General features: G+C 44.7%; 2 protein-coding genes across 7 annotated transcripts in view; one reads left to right on the top strand and one right to left on the bottom strand.

The window, feature by feature from the left end:
• LOC142786393 (neprilysin-1-like) overlaps positions 1-18,651 on the bottom strand; it is a 557,390-nt gene that overhangs the window by 320,129 nt on the left and 218,610 nt on the right. The window lies entirely within an intron of this gene.
• Positions 1-18,651, top strand: part of LOC119169406 (monocarboxylate transporter 13) — a 32,343-nt gene that overhangs the window by 3,493 nt on the left and 10,199 nt on the right. For 3 of the 4 annotated variants that reach the window (XM_075884073.1, XM_037420493.2, XM_075884074.1), the window contains 3 exons: positions 822-968; positions 13,133-13,279; positions 16,977-17,120. In XM_075884073.1, coding sequence (XP_075740188.1) covers positions 822-968; positions 13,133-13,279; positions 16,977-17,120 — 438 coding nt within the window. Of the gene's footprint in view, positions 1-821; positions 969-5,092; positions 5,369-13,132; positions 13,280-16,976; positions 17,121-18,651 lie in introns of those variants that run through there. The other variant, XM_075884075.1, reaches the window with a different exon arrangement.

Below are 18,651 nucleotides of genomic sequence, written 5' to 3'. Positions count from 1 at the left end.
TTATGGAAATCTCGGAGGCAGCATCACGTGGTCCATGTTGCAGGCATTCACCGTACGCGGCATTGGTTGCCTGTCCGCTGAAGGTGCTGAACCGGGTTACTTGACCACGCGCCAGGCATCTGCTCTCTTCTCCACATCTTTAATACCCTGAAACCACCCCTACAGGCAATTAGCCTAGCTCCTAATTAGGGCTGCAGAAGTTGTGTTTCCTTTCCTCAACCTTTCTCTCTCTGTAGTAACGAAGGAATTCACGAGAGCTTGATACCGGTGGCCAGGACCAGTGAACTATAGTCCGAATTATTCTACCATTTGATGAAATACCGAGGACCAATTGAACGAGCCTTTATTGTATTTGAAGATAGATATTACTTATAAAAACGCATACGCCAATGGGCGCTGAATAAATAATGCAGACGACTACTTTGTTTTAACCTTTGTTTCTAGAAAACGTGAACATGACAAGTTTTTGCGTCTATTAAAAAGAACTCGTCTCCGTTTTCATTTGAACTCACAGGACCCTAACAGAAAACTTGCGCGGCCACTTCTGCCATGACATGAAACATTCAGTACAGGTGCAGCAAAGTGAGGGCACGGACGTAGAAAAGGGAAAGGTAATTTTAAGGCATGTGTTCTGCCATAAAACAAGCGACCCCACTTTTCTGTTTTTACGTGTGACCTAAACACGACAGCTGCTATTTTCAGGTCGCATTTTTGGGAAACGTGTCGAACAACGAAATTTTCTTAACAATGTGAAGTGCTGTTCTGTTGGGCAAGGAATGCACTGTGTTCGGGACAGTCGCTAACAAGACCTTACTTTGCAGCCATGTCGGTCAGATCCAAGAGCAATGGTTGCGCACCTTCAGAGACCTCTGGGACAACGAAGGCGGAGTTCGGGAGAACTTCGCGAAATGAGCGCTCCACTATGCCACGGTATGGGCCGGACAGCCGACACAGCTGGATTATGGCCGGTGAGTTTATTTATACATTTATTATTCAATTTCACATATTTCAGGCTGTCTACAGGGCTATCACAGGAGCGGGCACAGGGAAAGGAATAACAAAAACCGAAAACATGCGGTATAAAAAAAAATACAGGTCAGAAAAATGCAAAAAAATTGCATCGACGGAATTACATAAACAGTATCAAAGAAGAAGCGGGGATCAGGGTACACTGTCCTTTAGTGCCTTCAGTAAGCCATGGCTTTAAAAAGAAAAAAAATTACCTGGTATGCTACTCCATGTTTCAACACATTGTATCCATGCACGCCTGAAAGTTTTGCAAACACGGAAGTGGCGTATTTTGAACCTTTCGGCAGTCTATAATCTTACACGTCATATGAAAGGGGAAGAATAAGCGTCCAACTCTTGCGACTTTTATTCAACTTAACTGCAAGGAATTATATTTTTAACTGCAAGGAATTATATTATATACTAGCGATTGAGTTGCTGTGGCTCTACCTCGCATTGCCACCTCACCGGTCTGCTACCTACGAATGTGCTCTTAATTGTGTTACTTTTGCGGTTTGCTTTCTGCGTCTTTATCCTAGTGATACTAAATTACAGTGAAGATTATTCAATTGTTAGTATTTTTTAATACCCGCGGGCATTCAAACCGAGTGTAGTATTGGGGAACATCTGAATAGAACCTAAAAATAGAAGTGGTTGAAAAGAAGTCACTAGCCACAATTCTAGTACTGCACCTTTTAGGATTTACATAATAATAAATCAATAGGGACTCCTGTGATTAAAAACAAACTAGGGAAGGGACGTTTTCATGCTCAGACGTCGCATTCACCATTAGGTCAAAGACAATAACTAAAATGTCCATATATGGGTTCTACCTAGTAATACTCTTTTCTGCACCCTTCACCACATTACGCTATTGGCACAAAGGGCCTTTAGAAAGTACTTGTAAGTGCCCCCATGACGCAAACGTAGAACAGTTTTCTGTGCAAGAGATTTTTATTTCTTAAAAAAAATACGCCTGGCCTGCGCGGAAGGCGCGGCATATGTCACAGCGAAGGCTAGAATATAGCGCCCTTTCAGAGCACTTTATAATCACTCTTTGGGTAGCTGCTGCAAGCACACTTGCTTGATGCTTGCTATGGCGTAAATAAAAATTTTAGAATAGTAGGCTGGCATCTGCCATGCTATCCTTCGTCATTCTTCTGACAAGCGTGGTATCCGCTAAACACTCGGAAGGAATTTTGTGTCAATCGTCCATGCAGTGGCTGATGACGATGAGGAACAATGCCTGGAGTGGGTGTGCGCCACAGTTACTAACTAAACAAAAACAAGCTTTTGCAATGGGTAGAAGCATTGAACGACCCACCCGTTACGTTATTCGCATTCTGACATGATTGGTTGTTCTTTCGCTGTTTTAAAACGCTTTATAAGTCGTATTAACGCGATTACTTTTCCGACATCAAACCTGCCTTAGGCAAGTTTGCCAACAGGTCCATAGCACCTCGAACAAGCCAACGTTGGCCAGGTTGTTCTTAAAGGCGTTAAACTATGCTATAATGAATGCTCAACTCGTCTGGTATTTAATGGTCAACTCTCCAAGCCTGTTTATATTCGCTCTTCTGTAAAACAGGGATGCCCGATGTCACCTCTCCTATTTGCACTTTATCTAGAACCACTGTGCTTAAGCATAATACAGTCGAGTTGCATTCAAGGCTTCAGTATATTAGGCAGTGAGGTTAAAGTATTAGCTTATGCAGATGATGTCGCATTTTTTTGCGCAGATAAACCAAGTGTCAAAAATGTGGTATATACTATTGAAAAGTTTGGCATAGTATCAGGAGCTCGTTTAAATGCCTCTAAAAGTTTAGGGCTGTGGTTTGCCTTGTGGGGTAGCACACCGAACCGCTTTGCAGGGATTAATTGGAGAAGAACTCCTCCAACATACCTCGGTGTACCATTGCATGCATATAGATTCAGTGCACATTACTGGAAGGAACGCGTTCCTAAGCTTGAACGACAGGCCCAGGTATTTGTTCCCTATCGACTTTCAATCTTTGGGAGAGCTGAAGCTTGCACTACTTTTTTAGCAACAAAGCTTTACTATGTATTGCAACTTTATTCATTGCGCAAGACTCTATATACAACGCTTTCATCGGATTTTTGCTACTTTCATATGGTCTTCGACTTTTGAGCCCATGCGTCGTGATAATATATTCAAGCCAGTTAGTGAGGGTGGATTAGGATTAAAACAAGTTTATTTATGGCAAACAGTGTCAAGATTCTGCTTTTTTTCGAGACAATTCTCATCCTGTAATACGTTCCTTCTTGCAGGTTACACTTGTTGATTACTTACCAGATTTAATTGTTTCATCAAATTTCTCCGAACGCCCATGCTTGTGGGGATTCATGTAGGAAGTTTGCCTCGCAGTTTAGTTCCTTAAAGCTCGCTTTTCTGTAGAATAACTGTACACAGTATCGCGCAAGGTGCTGTATAAGGATCTACTGAGTACAGTCTTCCCACCTCCGTTGTACCGCTCACTGTACTCCAATCTTCCAGGCCACGATGTGTTGAAGCGAGTGCGCAAAATGTACATTCCACCGAATTCAAAAACATTCTTCTATAAACTCCACTCGGAAACATTAGCGGTAAACACATGGCTAAAAATGGCAGCATATCCACGGAGTGAATGATGGGGAGTGGGGTTCTTGCTTCCGGGTTCTTGCATTCGTTCTTGCTTCCGTCCGTTCCTGCGTACGTCTGTGTAACCGTCCATGCGTCCATCCACCCGTCCGTGCGTGCGTCTGTTCGTGCGTCCGTCCCTGCGTTCGTCCATGCATCCGCGCCTGCGTCCGTTCATGCGTCCATCCATGCATCTGTCTGTGTGTCCGTTCGTACATCTATTCAGCACTCCAAGTACCACCATCTCGCATCTTTTCATCATATATTCTCCATATAAAAGCACCGCCATCCAGCGGACATTTCAAGGACTAAACGGGAGGTGGCACATGCACACTTTCTTACGGCTTGCGCTTCGTGATTACTTCCCACCTTTAACCACCTCGAGTTCATGGTATATACTAGTTCACTGTATTCATGGCTATGCGGCCCAGCGCTCGCTAAACCTTTCTAAAACCAAGGAGGTTACACCCAGCGAGTATAACGTAGCAACCCTTTCTTGTCAGATCGTGCTCAATGTACATGCCAATAGCTGCTAATGGGGATCGCAGCGTGCGCGTTACCTAAAGGCCGAATGCTCCTGTCTCTCATTCCCCCTTAGCAGCCATTAACATGTGCATTGAGCACTTTCTTTTTTATTGTTCAACAACGCACAGAAGAAATCTCTCACCGGAACCACCTTGGGGGTCAAAATCGTAAGGACCGCTATTTCGGGTATGTGCCACTGGTGGTTACTTACTACGAGGGACGCACAAGGAACGTCATAAAGAGCTTCGCCCCTAAAAGAAAGGGTATTTTCATTCCGTCTGTTAACTGCCGTCTATGTAATGTGCCGGAAGCGATTGAACATTGCTTTGTTAGCTGCAAAGATGCCATACTGTTTTGGGATGTGCTTCAGCGAGCACTAAAAAAAACGTTTCGTCATTAATTCTCACACGATACGTTATCTTCTACCAGCAGCGCTTGATGATGTACCATATGACATGTTTTTCCTCTTGAGTATGCACAGCTTGTAGAAGACACGAATGCAAGACCGCAATGCAGAGCCCACCACCTCATCAAGCACACACTGCATTCAAATGACTATCCACCTCAAAAACATTTACGACGAGCTAGACTTTAGACCGGACTGGTACCCCATCTTAGAAAACTGTTTGACCTCACCCCTTTTTTGTTTGCATAACAGGATGTGAAGAACTCTCCATGTGAGGAATTCGCGCCATGTTAGCCATTGAGTGTTTATGAGTAACGCTTGAGCGCTTATTTTCGCGATTTGATTGTACTTTTGTTCGCTTGATTTGTCTTTATTGTGTAAATACTTTATTAAACACGATGAAAAAAAAAAGCACCAGCGTGGCGCAGTAGTAGAGCACTGGGCTCGCTCCAGTGGACCTGGGTTCGAGCCTCACTGTGTTATTGGTGATAAGTTGTTTTTTTTCTAATTTCGCACGATGTGGTTACGGACACCGGCGGTGGCGGCGGCGGACAACTACGGCACTGCTCGTGACCCGAGTTGCGCGTGACCCGAGTTGTGAGAAGAAGCAATGGTCATGGGCAGGGCATGTAGCGTAAAGCAAGATAACCGCCGGTCATTAGCCATCGCAGACTGGATTCCAAAGAAGAGGAGCCGATGAGATTAGGAAGTTCGCGGGTGTAAAGTCACAGCAGCAAGCACAGGGCCGAGTGGACTGGCGGAACACGGCAGAGGCCTTTGCCCTGCAGTGGGTGAGTCAGGCTGATGATGAAGGTGATCAGTATATGATGAGGGTACACGAGAGGTTGCGCATTGTCTAATGGTGTTTGGCCTATAAAACAGTGTTTGGTTGGAAGCGATGGTCTTAGTTAACTTGGTCTTAACTAGAATGGCTTTAAAGAGAAAGTTTGACATTTTATAGATATTAACATATTTCAATAACACTTTGAACATGTCTTCTCGTCGTTCCCGTGGGGACATGTGCCAAATATACAAGCGTAAGTTATTTAGTTATTTAGAAAACCGATTTTAAAATATGGTAGCAGAGTCTAGAATCACTGTTGTAGGCCCGTGTGCTCAGATTTGGGTGCACGTTAAAGAACCCCAGGTGGTCTAAATTTCCGGAGCCCTCCACTACGGCGTCTCTCATAATCATATAGTGGTTTTGGGACGTTAAACCCCAGATATCAATCAATCTGTCTGGAATCACACTTGTAAACGCGGGTGGCCCTGTGTATGTGACGTAATCGCATACTCTTTTTCAAAACCCCGTTTTTTCGAGCAGACGGATGCAGCGCGCGCTTTCTTCTACAAGGCGACGACAACGTGAGCACAGTTGAGTTTTGTCAGCTGAACGTGCACAGCGTGATAGCGGTGGTTAGCCTGGTCTTACATTATTCAGCAATGAGGAAATCGGTTTGGAAGATGCTTCACGCCTGGTTGGTGGGCATCAAACAGCGATGTTTCTGATGGTGCCTTTGGTTATCGCTGAACTTGTCAGTGCACATGGTAAGTTCAGACGAGCTGACACAGCTTTATTCCACGTCGGATGACATCGCCAACTAGATTTTCGCGTTTCAGAAGAGACACGTGAGCTATGTTTACCCCCAAGCCAGCCATGGCGGGTGGTAGCGGATCTCGTGACGTCATTGGCGACGGATTCTCGTGACGTCATCCGATACCCACAATAGACGATGGAGCAGCTCCCGGTTTTGGTTTCTGTTTTGATACGTCGTTTATTACTGAATTAAAATGATTGACGAGTGCGTGTACGACATGAACCACCCTAGCTTTTGCAAGACTCTCTATACCCTTTGAAATCAGCATTATCTCAGTGCGGTGGAAAATGCACCGGACTTCTCCTTTAACTGCATCCAAAGCTGGGCAATTGGCGCAGCAGACGAAGAGAGCGCGTGCCATTTTATGGTGAATATTGTTCCCTGTTGACACTGAATGACATAAAGTCAAGCTTCGGTTCGCCCCATAACGCACTAAAGATTACTGGTCATGACGCAAAGTGGCCCGACAAATTAACAAAAAAAACGCCAGGCCTGAGCAAAAGACGCAGCACATGTCACAGCGAAAGCTAGAAGAGCGGCCTTTCAGAGCCGTTTCAAAACACTTACTGGGTAACTACTGCAAGCACACTTGCTTTGTACCCATTAGGGCATTATTAATAAACTTTTAAGTGGTGGGCTGGCATTCGCTATGCTATATTTCGTCATTCTTCTGAGTAGCGTAGTATCCGCTAAACACTTGCAAAAAATTTCGTGCCAATTGTTCATAGAGTGGCTGACGACAATAAGGAATTATTGCTGAAGTGGGTATGCGCCACAGTTTATAGGGGAACAATAACAAGCCTCTGTAATGTGTTGAAGCATTGGACGGCCAACTCGTTACGTTATTCGCATTGTGCGACGACTGGGTGTTTCTTTCGCTGTTTTAAAACACTTCATCATTCGTAATATTGCGATTGCTTTCCCGACATCAATCCTGCCTAAGGCAAGTTTACCAACAAGTCTCTAGCACCTGCGTAGCTCAGTGGTAGAATACTGGGCTGGCATCCAGCGGACCCGGATTTGATCCCCACTGTGTCTTTGATTCTAGGTTTTTTTTTCTAATTTCGCGCGATGTGGTTACGGAAACCGGCGGCGGCGGCGGCGGCGGACAACTGCGCGTGACCCGATTGGGTTCTCATACCAGCTTTCGCTGTGAAAAGTAACGCATGCGCAGCATTTTCATGCTGTGGTTTGTTCCTATGGCTTCTGCAGCGTAATAGTGTTATGCAGCGATGCTTTTCCGGCTAAACTGCAGAAGACTGCTGTTTTGCATGTTCGTGCACAAATTGCTTCTGTTTGACAAGAATAGGATAGCGCTATTTTTTCTACGGCTGAGCTAATGCCTCGCCGAATGAGAGAATATATAGTGAATTTGAGGCTACGTGCTGTGATATAGTGTTTGACTAGCGTGTTCTCAGGAGTCAAGAGCCTTAACTACCGACCGGCAGCATTTTAATGACCACGCAAAAAAAAAGTGTTGTAGGACCTTTTTAAGAATGACGCAGGCAGTGATAAGTGTGATGCGAAACCACGAAGTGCAAAATCGTGGAGACGTCGACTGCTTTGCGCATATTACAGCCACAGTTCGTTGTTTTTTGTTTTTTACACAAATAATGAGTGCTTCTACAGCCTTTAGACAGTCCCGCTTGGCCAATAATCTGCGATATATTAGGACGAGACCTTTATAATTCATTATGGACGTGAATCCCAGTAGTAAGGCAGAACCCCTGCCCAACGTTAGCATCCTATTTTTCTCACCCCTCAAGTCACGCGATAAACGAGGAAGTACACAAGTTGCACTGTGATTAACGATACAAACGAATTTGCATAACTTTTAGAAGTAGCGTAAGCGTATACGGTGGTATCCGGCTATTATAATGATCGGGAAAGAATGGCGCCAGAATTGCTTACTTGTGACTGTGGGAATGTTATTGCTGAAGGCCTTGCGGCTAGATGTAGCGTATGCTGTCGTAATTTCCTTCAGGCGCATTTGGTGGACTCTAGCAGAGTTGGTGGGAATGCATTCACATGAACTTGTTATCTAAAGGGTGCGTGGTGTTTTCCGCGTGTCACGCGAACGATACAAGCAAGCGTGCATTCCGTTGGCCTCCGTTTCCTCCAACGCTCCTTGCTTAAGTCGGCGTAATGTGCAATTTACGAAGGATTGGTATTTGTTGGCATGCTGAACTAGCGGAGTAAAGCTCCAAACAGCGTCATTCCTGTCGTCGTGTGAAAGGTATATATATATATATATATATATATATATATATATATATATATATATATATATATATATATATATATATATATATATATAGAGAGAGAGAGAGAGAGAGAGAGAGAGAGAGAGAGAGAGAGCAAACGTTCACTAACATCACCCAGTACACGAGCAGCTACCTATTCTCTGCCATAGAAATGCGATAGCCGCAGCCAGGATCGAACCCGCAACCTTCGGGGCAGCAGCCAAGCATTGTAATCACTGTTCTACCGACGCGGACTTATGTCTGAGTATTAGTATAATATGTTCCAATACACTAATATTCTCTCGCAATGATGTACTGGTATCAAACCTCTGACTCTCTACACCTTTGACTTTCCTTTGAGCTCTCTACACGCAATGCAGTGGGGTTTCGATGGTACGAAAAATGAATTTATGAATAAATGATTGATTTTTTAGCCTCTGCAACAGTGTTTATTTCCAGTCCAAACAACGTCGCTTCGCAACTTCTAAGAACTCGTCGTAAGAAAATTGAGCAATGAAAAATACGCTTTGGAAAGTGGCGCTTTCAAATGCTAGATTTGCAAGGGTTTATTGTGCGTTGCACATGTGCTAGTTCTTTGCTGTTGTCTTTGCTGCAATGGAGTAAATTTCTGCGGCTAAGGATACAAATGTACGATGGCGAAGCAAAGAAAGGTAAAATGGAAGCTCACTCACGTGTTGCAAGAGGACAACGGAACATCATCAGGGTAATATGAAAAACACATAACAAAAGAAGACGCCAATCTTATTAAAAACGCAATTAAAAGAGTCTTAGTAACATCAAGAGAATATAAAACGCGTCTCGGCTTGCGTATGGCAGTCTGTTCAAAATATTTTACTTTTGAGGATATGGTTGATTGAGCGAGTTGGTGATACATAATTTTTTTGAAATAAGAGAGCACAACGTAGACGCGGAAGAGATTGAGAGAAACAAGCGCTAAGTACCAACTGAAAGTTTATTCTGAAAGCTATGAGGTATATACTGACAAATAAAACAATGTCGTAGCCACATACGATAAGAGCAAATCGCAAACACAAATAACAAAACCGATCAAATATATATGTATGTCAGCCCCACCTTACCAACTCCTACTCTGACTTAGAGCAATTACTTAATGCCTATGGCATCTGCGACTCTCCAAAAACGCTAGCTCCTTGTCAGACAGAGCTATTGAAGGTTTGCTGACGCAAGTCAAGTGTTCACACGCTATGTTTGCAGCTCCAATCGTGATCCATGTGCGCTCATCTTTGTGTTTTTTAGGTACGACTGTGTTGTCAAACTGAACTTCACAGCCATATCTAGTGACATCTCGGGCCAGAAAACCATGATAATTAATGACGTAGCACGTAAATGTGTGACACACAGGACAGGGGAAGGGACAAGGGGACCGCTTTGTCCTTTTGTCTGCACTCCCCTTTGTCCCTTCCCTTGTTCCGTGTCTCACATATTTTACGCGCTATGTCATTAATTATGTCTTACCAACACGCCCAACCTAATACTCTAATCAGAAAACCATCGTTGCCGCGGCGAATATTGCACGCACGCACCTACACTGTCTTTAAGGCATCTTCCAGTTAGTCCGTTATACGCAGGCACTGCACGTAAGTGAAATCCCGTAGACAACGTTGCTAATGCAATTGACAAAACAGGTTCTGTGCTTTGTTTAGCACTCCTGTTTCTTGTGTCTACTGGCACATGTCAGCCTAACCAACTGAGAAAGTTGTTGTGGTGCAGAGGAAACTACACGCACTAGCATGCGTTGCCGCACGTTTTTCAGGCTGTGGTCGATCTGAAGCATGTAAGGGTCCACAGCTATTTTTTATTCTTTTTTTCTTGGTTGCTGTTATCTCATTCTGCTGCACCATTTCTTTGGCTATCTTTAACCTTCCGTTTTCTACGGATACTTTTGGCCATGGAAACCAATACTGGGTCAGGATATTCAGCTGACTCAAGTACAGCGACCTGATTGTGGAAGCTGGCTTCCATTGAATGCACACAAGAATGGTCAATTCCATTATGGAAACACGTACTCAATATGCCTCTTTTGACAAGTTTGCTATCAGCAGACATGTACGGCAGCAGTGGTTTTCCCACGCGTGGCTCATACAACCAACAGGTGTGTTTGGCACTAAACGTAAGGATAAGGTCAAAAAACCTGGTGGCTGCGTTTTCCAGCATTTTACGTGTCAATATAAGCAGATCAAGGAATTTCATAAAGAGTGGCAACACTTAGTGGCGTGAGACACAAAACCTCGCGAATCACACTTAACTATGACTAAAAAATTATCGAAAAGCCTAAACACTTTTTTGTGGCCGTGCTTACTAATTCTTAACCAACCACCCTGTCCAACTTCGCCAAAAACGAGTCGCTCAAGAGGGGCCAGACAAGACCCAATCGACAAGCCATTTTTCCGCATATACACATTGTCATTCCACTCTACATATTTGGATGAGAGATACATGCCCAGTAGGTCTGCAAAGCCACGCGCACTCATTCCCGGGCTGTTCTAAAGTGACAGTTCACCGAACTGGTCATGACATTCTTCAAGAGTGCAAGTGAGCGATGCTTGATGAGATAAAAAATAGTAAATATCTTTTACATCTAGGAAAAAAAAAAGCCGCTGGATCACTTTGACGCTGCTGTCGGAAAGAAGTCTTTTACTTCATTTGACTTCTTGAATAAAATTGGGTCGTTCATGATGAAAAGTTTTAGCGTATCTTGCTCGAACCGTCTTTTGCCAAGAAGCACGGTCGGGACAATAACTCTAAACGTTACTTCAGGCTTATGTGTCTTAGCTGAAAAAAAAAATCCAGTGACTGGCTATCACACCTATCTGTTTTCTTTACTTAGCCTAGCAAGTTATGTTCTCGGCATATATATCCTTTTCTCTTGCTTTTACTTTTCGCAAATTGATACCGGTGATCTTACCAAACACAAAGTAAGGGTGGACTGTGCTTTTCAAAAAATTGACTTTTGCTAAGCACTGCAAAAGCTCTCTTTTTATCTGAAGACACCACAGATAGATCATTGTTGATTACAAAGTTTACGGTCCGCCTTCAAGGCTGGTGGGTAGAAACAGACTTACCACGTTGAAGTATGTCAAGCCCTTTCAAGATGCACTGGTCAGAGTCTTGTTGGGGAACACGACTAGATTCATTTCTAACAATGGCCAATAGGTCCGAAGGTCACGCTTCTTTTTGAAGGCGAATTTCGGTCCTAGGCTTAAAGTCATTCGCACGAAGTCGGGAAGCGTAACGTCACTAACTATACGCACTGTTCCTTCAGTCAGCTGGTCTCCTTGGACTTCAGAACGTCGCCTCCGGATGTCGTGATTTATGTTGTATTGCGAACAATGTTATCGATAAAAATAATGCCGTTCACGCAATGCATCATTATCAAGCTGATACTTTTAGGTTGGTCGGCGTCTGCTCTTGGCAACAATGTTTCGACGCAGATAATTTTTACAGCGAAAGCTGTTATGAGATCAGAAATCGGGTCTCGCGCAGCGCCGTAGCTGTCCGCCGCCACCGTCCGTAACCATGAACATCACTTGAAATTAGAAAAATACCGAGTACCAATGACACTGTGGGGATCGAGCCCGGGTCCGCTGGGTGCAAGCCCAGTATTCTACTGCGGAGTCATGCTGGTGCTCATCAAGCCTGCAAGGCAAGTATGCCAACAAGTTCCAGTGGAACTTGTTGGCAAACTTGCCTTAGGCAGGCTTGATGTCGGGAAAGCAATCGCATTATTACGATTTCTGAAGCGTTTCAAAAAAGCGGGAGAACAACCAGTCATCGCACATTGCGAATGACGTAGCGAGTGGGTCGTCTAATGAACCAACTCATTACAAAAGATTGTTTTGTTACCCTATTAACTGTGGCGCATACCCACTTCAGCAATAATTCCTTATCGTTGTCAACCAATGCGTGAACAAATGGCACAAAATTCCTTACAAGTGTTTAGCGGATACCACGCTTCTCAATAGAACAACGAAAAATAGCACAACGATTGCCGGCCTACTACCCCAAATGTTTTATTGTTAAAGTCATAGTGGGTGTGAAGCAAGTGTGCTAGCAACAGTTACCCAAAGAGTCTTAAGAAAAAAAGCTTTGAGAGGTGGCTCTTCTAGCTTTCGCTGTGACTGTGCTGCGCCTTCAGTGCAGGCCAGGCGCTTTTTGTAAGGTTAGCTTTGTCTGAGGCAGTACAGAGCTGCGGCAAAGCGTCACAAAATAATGAAAGAGGGCACATTCGCTGGGCCCAGCCACTGCTAGCTGTAGCGGCTAAGGTGCTCGGCTGATGACCTGAAGGTGCCGAGTTCAAACTGGGCCGTATTTCAATGAACGCGAAATATTAGAAGACATGTTTGATGACAGTGCACCTTAAAGAACACCAGATTGTTTAAATTCCCTTAGCCCTTCGCTACGCCATGTCTCATTATCCCTCGTTTTGGGGCTTAAACCTTACATATTTATATGCGCTTGGCCCAGCAGCACGCGTAGCCTATTCACAGAACCACGGATACAAGCCCCATCAATATTTTCACAATATGTTATGTCAGGCTGACCAAGCTCTTTGTCATTGGTTTGCGGCAATACATGCCGTTGTGCCGCAACCGTTGCGAGCACGTCGTGATGACGCTGTATTTCACTTGCGGCTGTTTTCATGCATCCAATCGGTGTTTTATCTACCTTTCAGCGGCTTGCAGTTTGTCCACTTTTTTCGGCGTTGCTGCCCGTCGGTCAGCTGGCTTTCTATATGTGGCCATTCTACAGACGTTTCACGCCACACGAAGCGAGGCCGCGTGGGCCGTCATCATCATGACCGGCATCATATCGCTAGCAGGTGAGAGGCCACGTTTATAACATAGCAACCTGAACAGTGACGCTGAGCTGCTAAAGCATGATGGCGCATTTCATACAGTGCTGGGATCATTTGTCGAACAACAAGATATTAAGGACAATATGTTCTCAATATAAGGTGGTAAGCAACCAGCGTTTAGTGGAACCCTGTGTTGGCGCCGGTATGTGAATTACTGGGTGTGTTTGCCATTGAAGAGGTCCACTGTGTGTAAGTGTGGACAGTGTCATTAACGCTATATTTTTGGACAATGGTATCATACGCTGTCACATTTGAGAACCAATGACGCGTAGCTGTTGCCAGTGAAGTACATTCGACACGTCGGGTAGCTCAAAGTGGGCTAGTGATTCTTGAATAGAAAAACTGAAAAGAAAAGCGAAGCCCCTCAACCGTCTGCTTCAGAGTGTGACGTCTCAGCGGTGGCACGCAGGGGAAGGGGTAAGGAAAAATTAAAAGAGATAGAAGTATAGTTTGAGAGAAAAGCAAAAGATGGAGGGACCACTTAGAGAAGCTTGAGGACGGGGCCCCGATCGGCGAGTGGTCGTCGAAGCGAGACATCGTGGACGATCGAGACAACCGCCAGCCACGAAAGTCGCCAAGCATCTATAGTTTATGAGTTGTTCTTGTAACTAGTTATGTCAGCTTTCGTTCAACGCTTTCTTTCGCTATTTAAGTCGGTCATGTAAGGTTCCATTTTATCATGAGACAAGTCACAAGTAACGAAGCTTTGAGCAGTCTCTCCAGTGCATTGTGGCCGACAAATTGAATCAATGAGCATTTGGGATGATGGCGACCAAATTATCATCCACGCATGGTCTGTGACCGGTATATGAACATTTAACTTTGGCCGTGTGACCTTTATGCTAAGCCGCAGTGGCGCTTTCCTGTTGTGCTGTAAAAGCACCTTTCGGTTACTTGTGTTTCATGTAACCGCCGAAGAACACGTAGTCGCGTTTCAGAATCTAAAAGGTGGAACGGTTGGGGCAGGAACCGTACGTGGTGCTCTATATTATGTGACTCACATCAACAAATTGTGTGTTATTTGCTTAGAAATTGGAACATACGCGCGTACGCTAAGGTTTGCACCACACCCACTTATCTGTAATGAGTATCCTGGCCGTACTAAAGAGGTTTAAATCAGCAATGGACCTACAAAAGCAAAACAGACGTGGAAGATTCTCATTTCATTGCATGGCATCTATTTGATCATTAGAGAAGGGAGAATCACTAAAAAAATTACACCAAAAATAAGCACATCCTGGAAAAATAATTTAGTTATGGTAATGAACAGGATCCAATAGTACGTGTTGGCCAAGGACATCAAACGCACACAAAAAAGGCGAAAACGGAGGCTGATGTGGCCGTGTGGACTCAACTCAATACGTTGTCAAAAGTATCAATTAAGCACATTGAAAAAAAGATGAAAGTAGGAGAATCGACGCAAACAGTGGACGTTCTACAATGCCGTTGTGCTCGAAGACGTTACGGCTGGGTTCGTCGACTCTCCAACACAGCTCAACAATGGCACTTGAGCCACGTCGTGAACAAACACTGCTTTGTTTACCCAATATACAGCACAGTGCTACAACTACGGGCTTTCGTGCCTGCAGGGAAACTCCGCAACTCCGACCTGGTGCACGCGTGCCGGCAGGCACTACGGCTGTCACGCTAAGGGCAGCAGCCGAGTGCGCGTATGAGGAGCCGCCTGCAGGAGCAGTGGGCCTACCTCTCGTGCAGCATGGGTGAATCTGCCAGCGGCGGGCGACGGTGATGATCAAAACTTTATTACTCCCAAAAGAGGGGACAGTCCGAGAGTTTGGTTAGACTGCTTAGAGGAGGTTAGTGGGGATCCCATGGAACACCGGAGCCTCCAATGCGCGTGAAATTACCCGGCGTTGCTGTGCCGAATCAGTGATATGCAGAAGGGACTCCCATGTATCTTCTGTGTGAGAAGCGTCAGCGTACTGTGGGCATGTTCATGCCATGCGCATGAGGGTGGCCGATTGTGAGCAGTATTTACAGCGTGGTGTCACGAGGTGTGGGTGTACCTTGCTATGAAACCCGGGGTTGGGAAAGACACCTGTCTGAAGCTTGCGCCACAGGACGAGCACAAGGCGAACGCAAGCTACTGAGAAATGGGGCTGTCACGGGCGGCCAATGAGGATCAACGGAGCACTGTAACGAGCGCTAGCGTGACGCGATGGTGATGCTTTGTCCTGGCAAGTTCGAACACGCGTCTCCGTGCAGGGAAAACAGACGCACGGCTCACTCCAAAGAATTCCGCTGATCTTGGGAATCGACATCATGCGCAGCATGCCGAGGAAAAGTGACCATGTTGTAATTTTTTTTATTCAGCGACACGTTATTAAATCGCGCTAAATATATGTACAAGTGTTGCACGCACACACATATATGTCGAACAGCCGCAGATGTTTATACAGCCAGTTGTTTGCATTTGCGCAAAAACGCCATTATGGACATGAGTATAAGAAAACTAGAAGCGATAAGGTCGTATGAAGTGCTGGTGCTAGAGAGAATGATAGCCCTGGACACTGCTACATAAGCCAACTTGAGCGGATGTCACCTAACTATAATTGGCGTTAACCCAACGTAACGGCTCTGTCGTATGAGTACATCGGTAATCTTTATAAAATTTGATAGCAAGAACTGCAGCCACAATTGACGTTTCATGATTATTGGGGTCTATTTGAAAAGTTGTTTCGAGACCTGGCGCGGCTCTATTGGTAGAATGCTTGATTGCCACGGGGAATGTTTGGGCTTGATTCATGCTGGGACACTAACATTTATTCTTCGCATTCGGGAGGGCCATGCTGCCGATGTCAGCTTTTTCTCAATGCTCACATACTGTTCTCGTCATTCCTTGGTAGATATGAATATTAATTATATATGACACATATCCACATATTAGTGGCGCATAGCCACCCGCTGCTATGTGCCATTGTCTGGCGGAACGTGTTTGATGACGTACGTGTTGGGATTGTGACATTATTCATGTCTTGACCAGCGCGTCACGTTCATGAAGCAACCTTACTTTCCCATACTAACTTGGCTCACGCAAAGTTAAGGAGGTGATCACTAGAGCATCAAGACGTAAGAGGCTAGCTATATTGATAGATGGATAAATAGACAGATACTCAGGTAGACGCCAGAAGTACTTGCGGTATGCAAAGAAATGCTCCGCATTCAAAAGGCCTGAGGGCAAAAACACGGTGTTTATGGCCCCGGCGCTCGAGCCGTGGTCAGCACTAGCGTAAGCTGAAGAACGAGGTGTCAAAAGGAGAAGAGGGCACGCTCCTTTCTAATAGCACTCATCGTAGTGTTCTTGAGGTTGCCTTTTTGCCTAGCCTAGCCTGCTGTAGTCTCACAAAGGGATTAGATTTTTCATTGACCACGTTACACTGACCAACGTACCCATATATGGAATTCAGAAAGTTGAGATTGGTTATAACCGGTAAGGATCCACCATCAACAGTGATTTTCTGCTAACTGGCTGGTTGCCCATCCCACTGGCCATTTTGTTTGCTCGTCTAGTGACCACGTGTTGCCTCGTTTCCTATTTTTGTTAAGAAAATATGCTTATCAAGTGGCGGAATAAACTACATCAAAATCGTAGAAATATTCCCCTTTGCGCAATTTTGCCTTTGTTGCCGAATTCACGCAGGGCTCATATCTGGTCCCATCGCGCACAAGTACACCGCCCGGCCTGTGGCCATCACAGGAGGCGTGATCGCAGCGTTGGGCCTCATGCTGTGCTTCCTTGCAACACGCATTGAGCATCTCATCATGAGCCTGGGAATATTGCACGGTGAGTTGTCGCTCTTTCAAAGCAACTTCACATACGATGCTTCACTGACGTTTGTTCTATTACTAACGCTAGTGTACTTCATCGCACCCTGCCCTGAGAACTAAAGAACGTTGAATACTACAATGAGTAATTTTAAAAAGGTATGCAGCAAACAAAGTATTCTGAAGAATCGTTTCACTGGACCAAATAGACAAGATGTTTTCAAAAAAGAGGTCTTATAATGTGTGAAGCAGCATGAAGCATAATGCATCACTTTTACAAATATCCAATTGTGAAATGCCGAATCGCCATTTGTGCCTGTGTTACAGTTTTTCATAAGGTTCAGCACATCAGCAAAAAGTTTGTCACCAAGCCGTTAGAGGCTATGTAAGAAGGCTTCCGCCTTCACATTCTTCAAAAGTTCTGAGCGCACTCCGAGTTATATTTTTTTTTGCTCCCGCGAACGCTGCAAAGAAGCTGACCTGAAACTCACACCTTCATGAGCTTTCTCTTTGTTTTTGACTACTGGGACTGCCTCCAGGACGAAGTAAATATAGCCTTTATTATAGCATTGATCTTGGGCTTATGTAGACATCTAAGGGCTTCGACGACTGGAGGTGGTTCCTTCGTTCGTCAGCGCGGTAAAAAATGCGATATATATATATATATATATATATATATATATATATATATATATATATATATATATATATATATATATATATATATATATATATATATATATATATATATATATATATATAGATCCTGTTGGCGGGTCATCATTTGCTCATGTTCGGGACAGTTTATGACTCTCCTTTAGTAGTGTGGGTTTAGTGCTCTAAAGCATTAACAATTTATTCTAAACACAACTCTAAAGAAAAAAAAAACTGGCCATAAAGTAAGTCCCTTTAGGCGTGCTAGATAACTCAGGCAAAAAAAAAAATTGGAGGGAGCGCGCCTAGCCTCTGCAAGCCAACCTGCTCTGAAACAGCTAGCTTCTCGTGTTCGTAGCGCATTTTGCATCATGCGCCTGGTTCTTCTGTTTCTTTTTTTATATTTTTGTGGTGATCATGGCAAAAAAAAAAAATACGAATGGACGCGTGCAGCTAGAGTCCACAAGCCATCTCCCTCGGACGCCGCTGCCTTTATCGTTCTCCATGCGCTGCTCATAATTCCCAGAATGCCCCTGTTTCAATTTTTACGGCTTGACTTCATGCTGTAAGGACACTGTATATTCTAAATTGTGTTCGGCGACCGCCTGTGCCCATTGAGAAGAGGTCGGTAGGAATCGAACGCTCCCTTCTATTTTTTCCCATGCTTGAACGGCACTCGCCTGTAGCGTTTGATGCGCATAGGAGTGCTGGGAGGGTGCGAAGCAAGCGCTGCCTCACAAAGCAGACTGACGCAACGCCAAGCGAATATGGCGCTAAGCGCACGTTGCCCGTGTTATGTATCTTGGTAAAATGCAAACTCAGAGTACGCGCGAACTGGGCGCAGCGAAGCGAGGACGAGACAAGGCGCGTTCAGTAGCGACGTAAGGCCAACGCAT

The sequence above is a fragment of the Rhipicephalus microplus genome, unplaced genomic scaffold, assembly GCF_043290135.1.
Source record: "Rhipicephalus microplus isolate Deutch F79 unplaced genomic scaffold, USDA_Rmic scaffold_23, whole genome shotgun sequence".
In the NCBI taxonomy this organism is placed as follows: domain Eukaryota; kingdom Metazoa; phylum Arthropoda; class Arachnida; order Ixodida; family Ixodidae; genus Rhipicephalus; species Rhipicephalus microplus.
The sequence above is the reverse complement of the archived record's forward strand: the minus strand, read 5'-3'. Positions and strand labels throughout refer to the sequence as shown.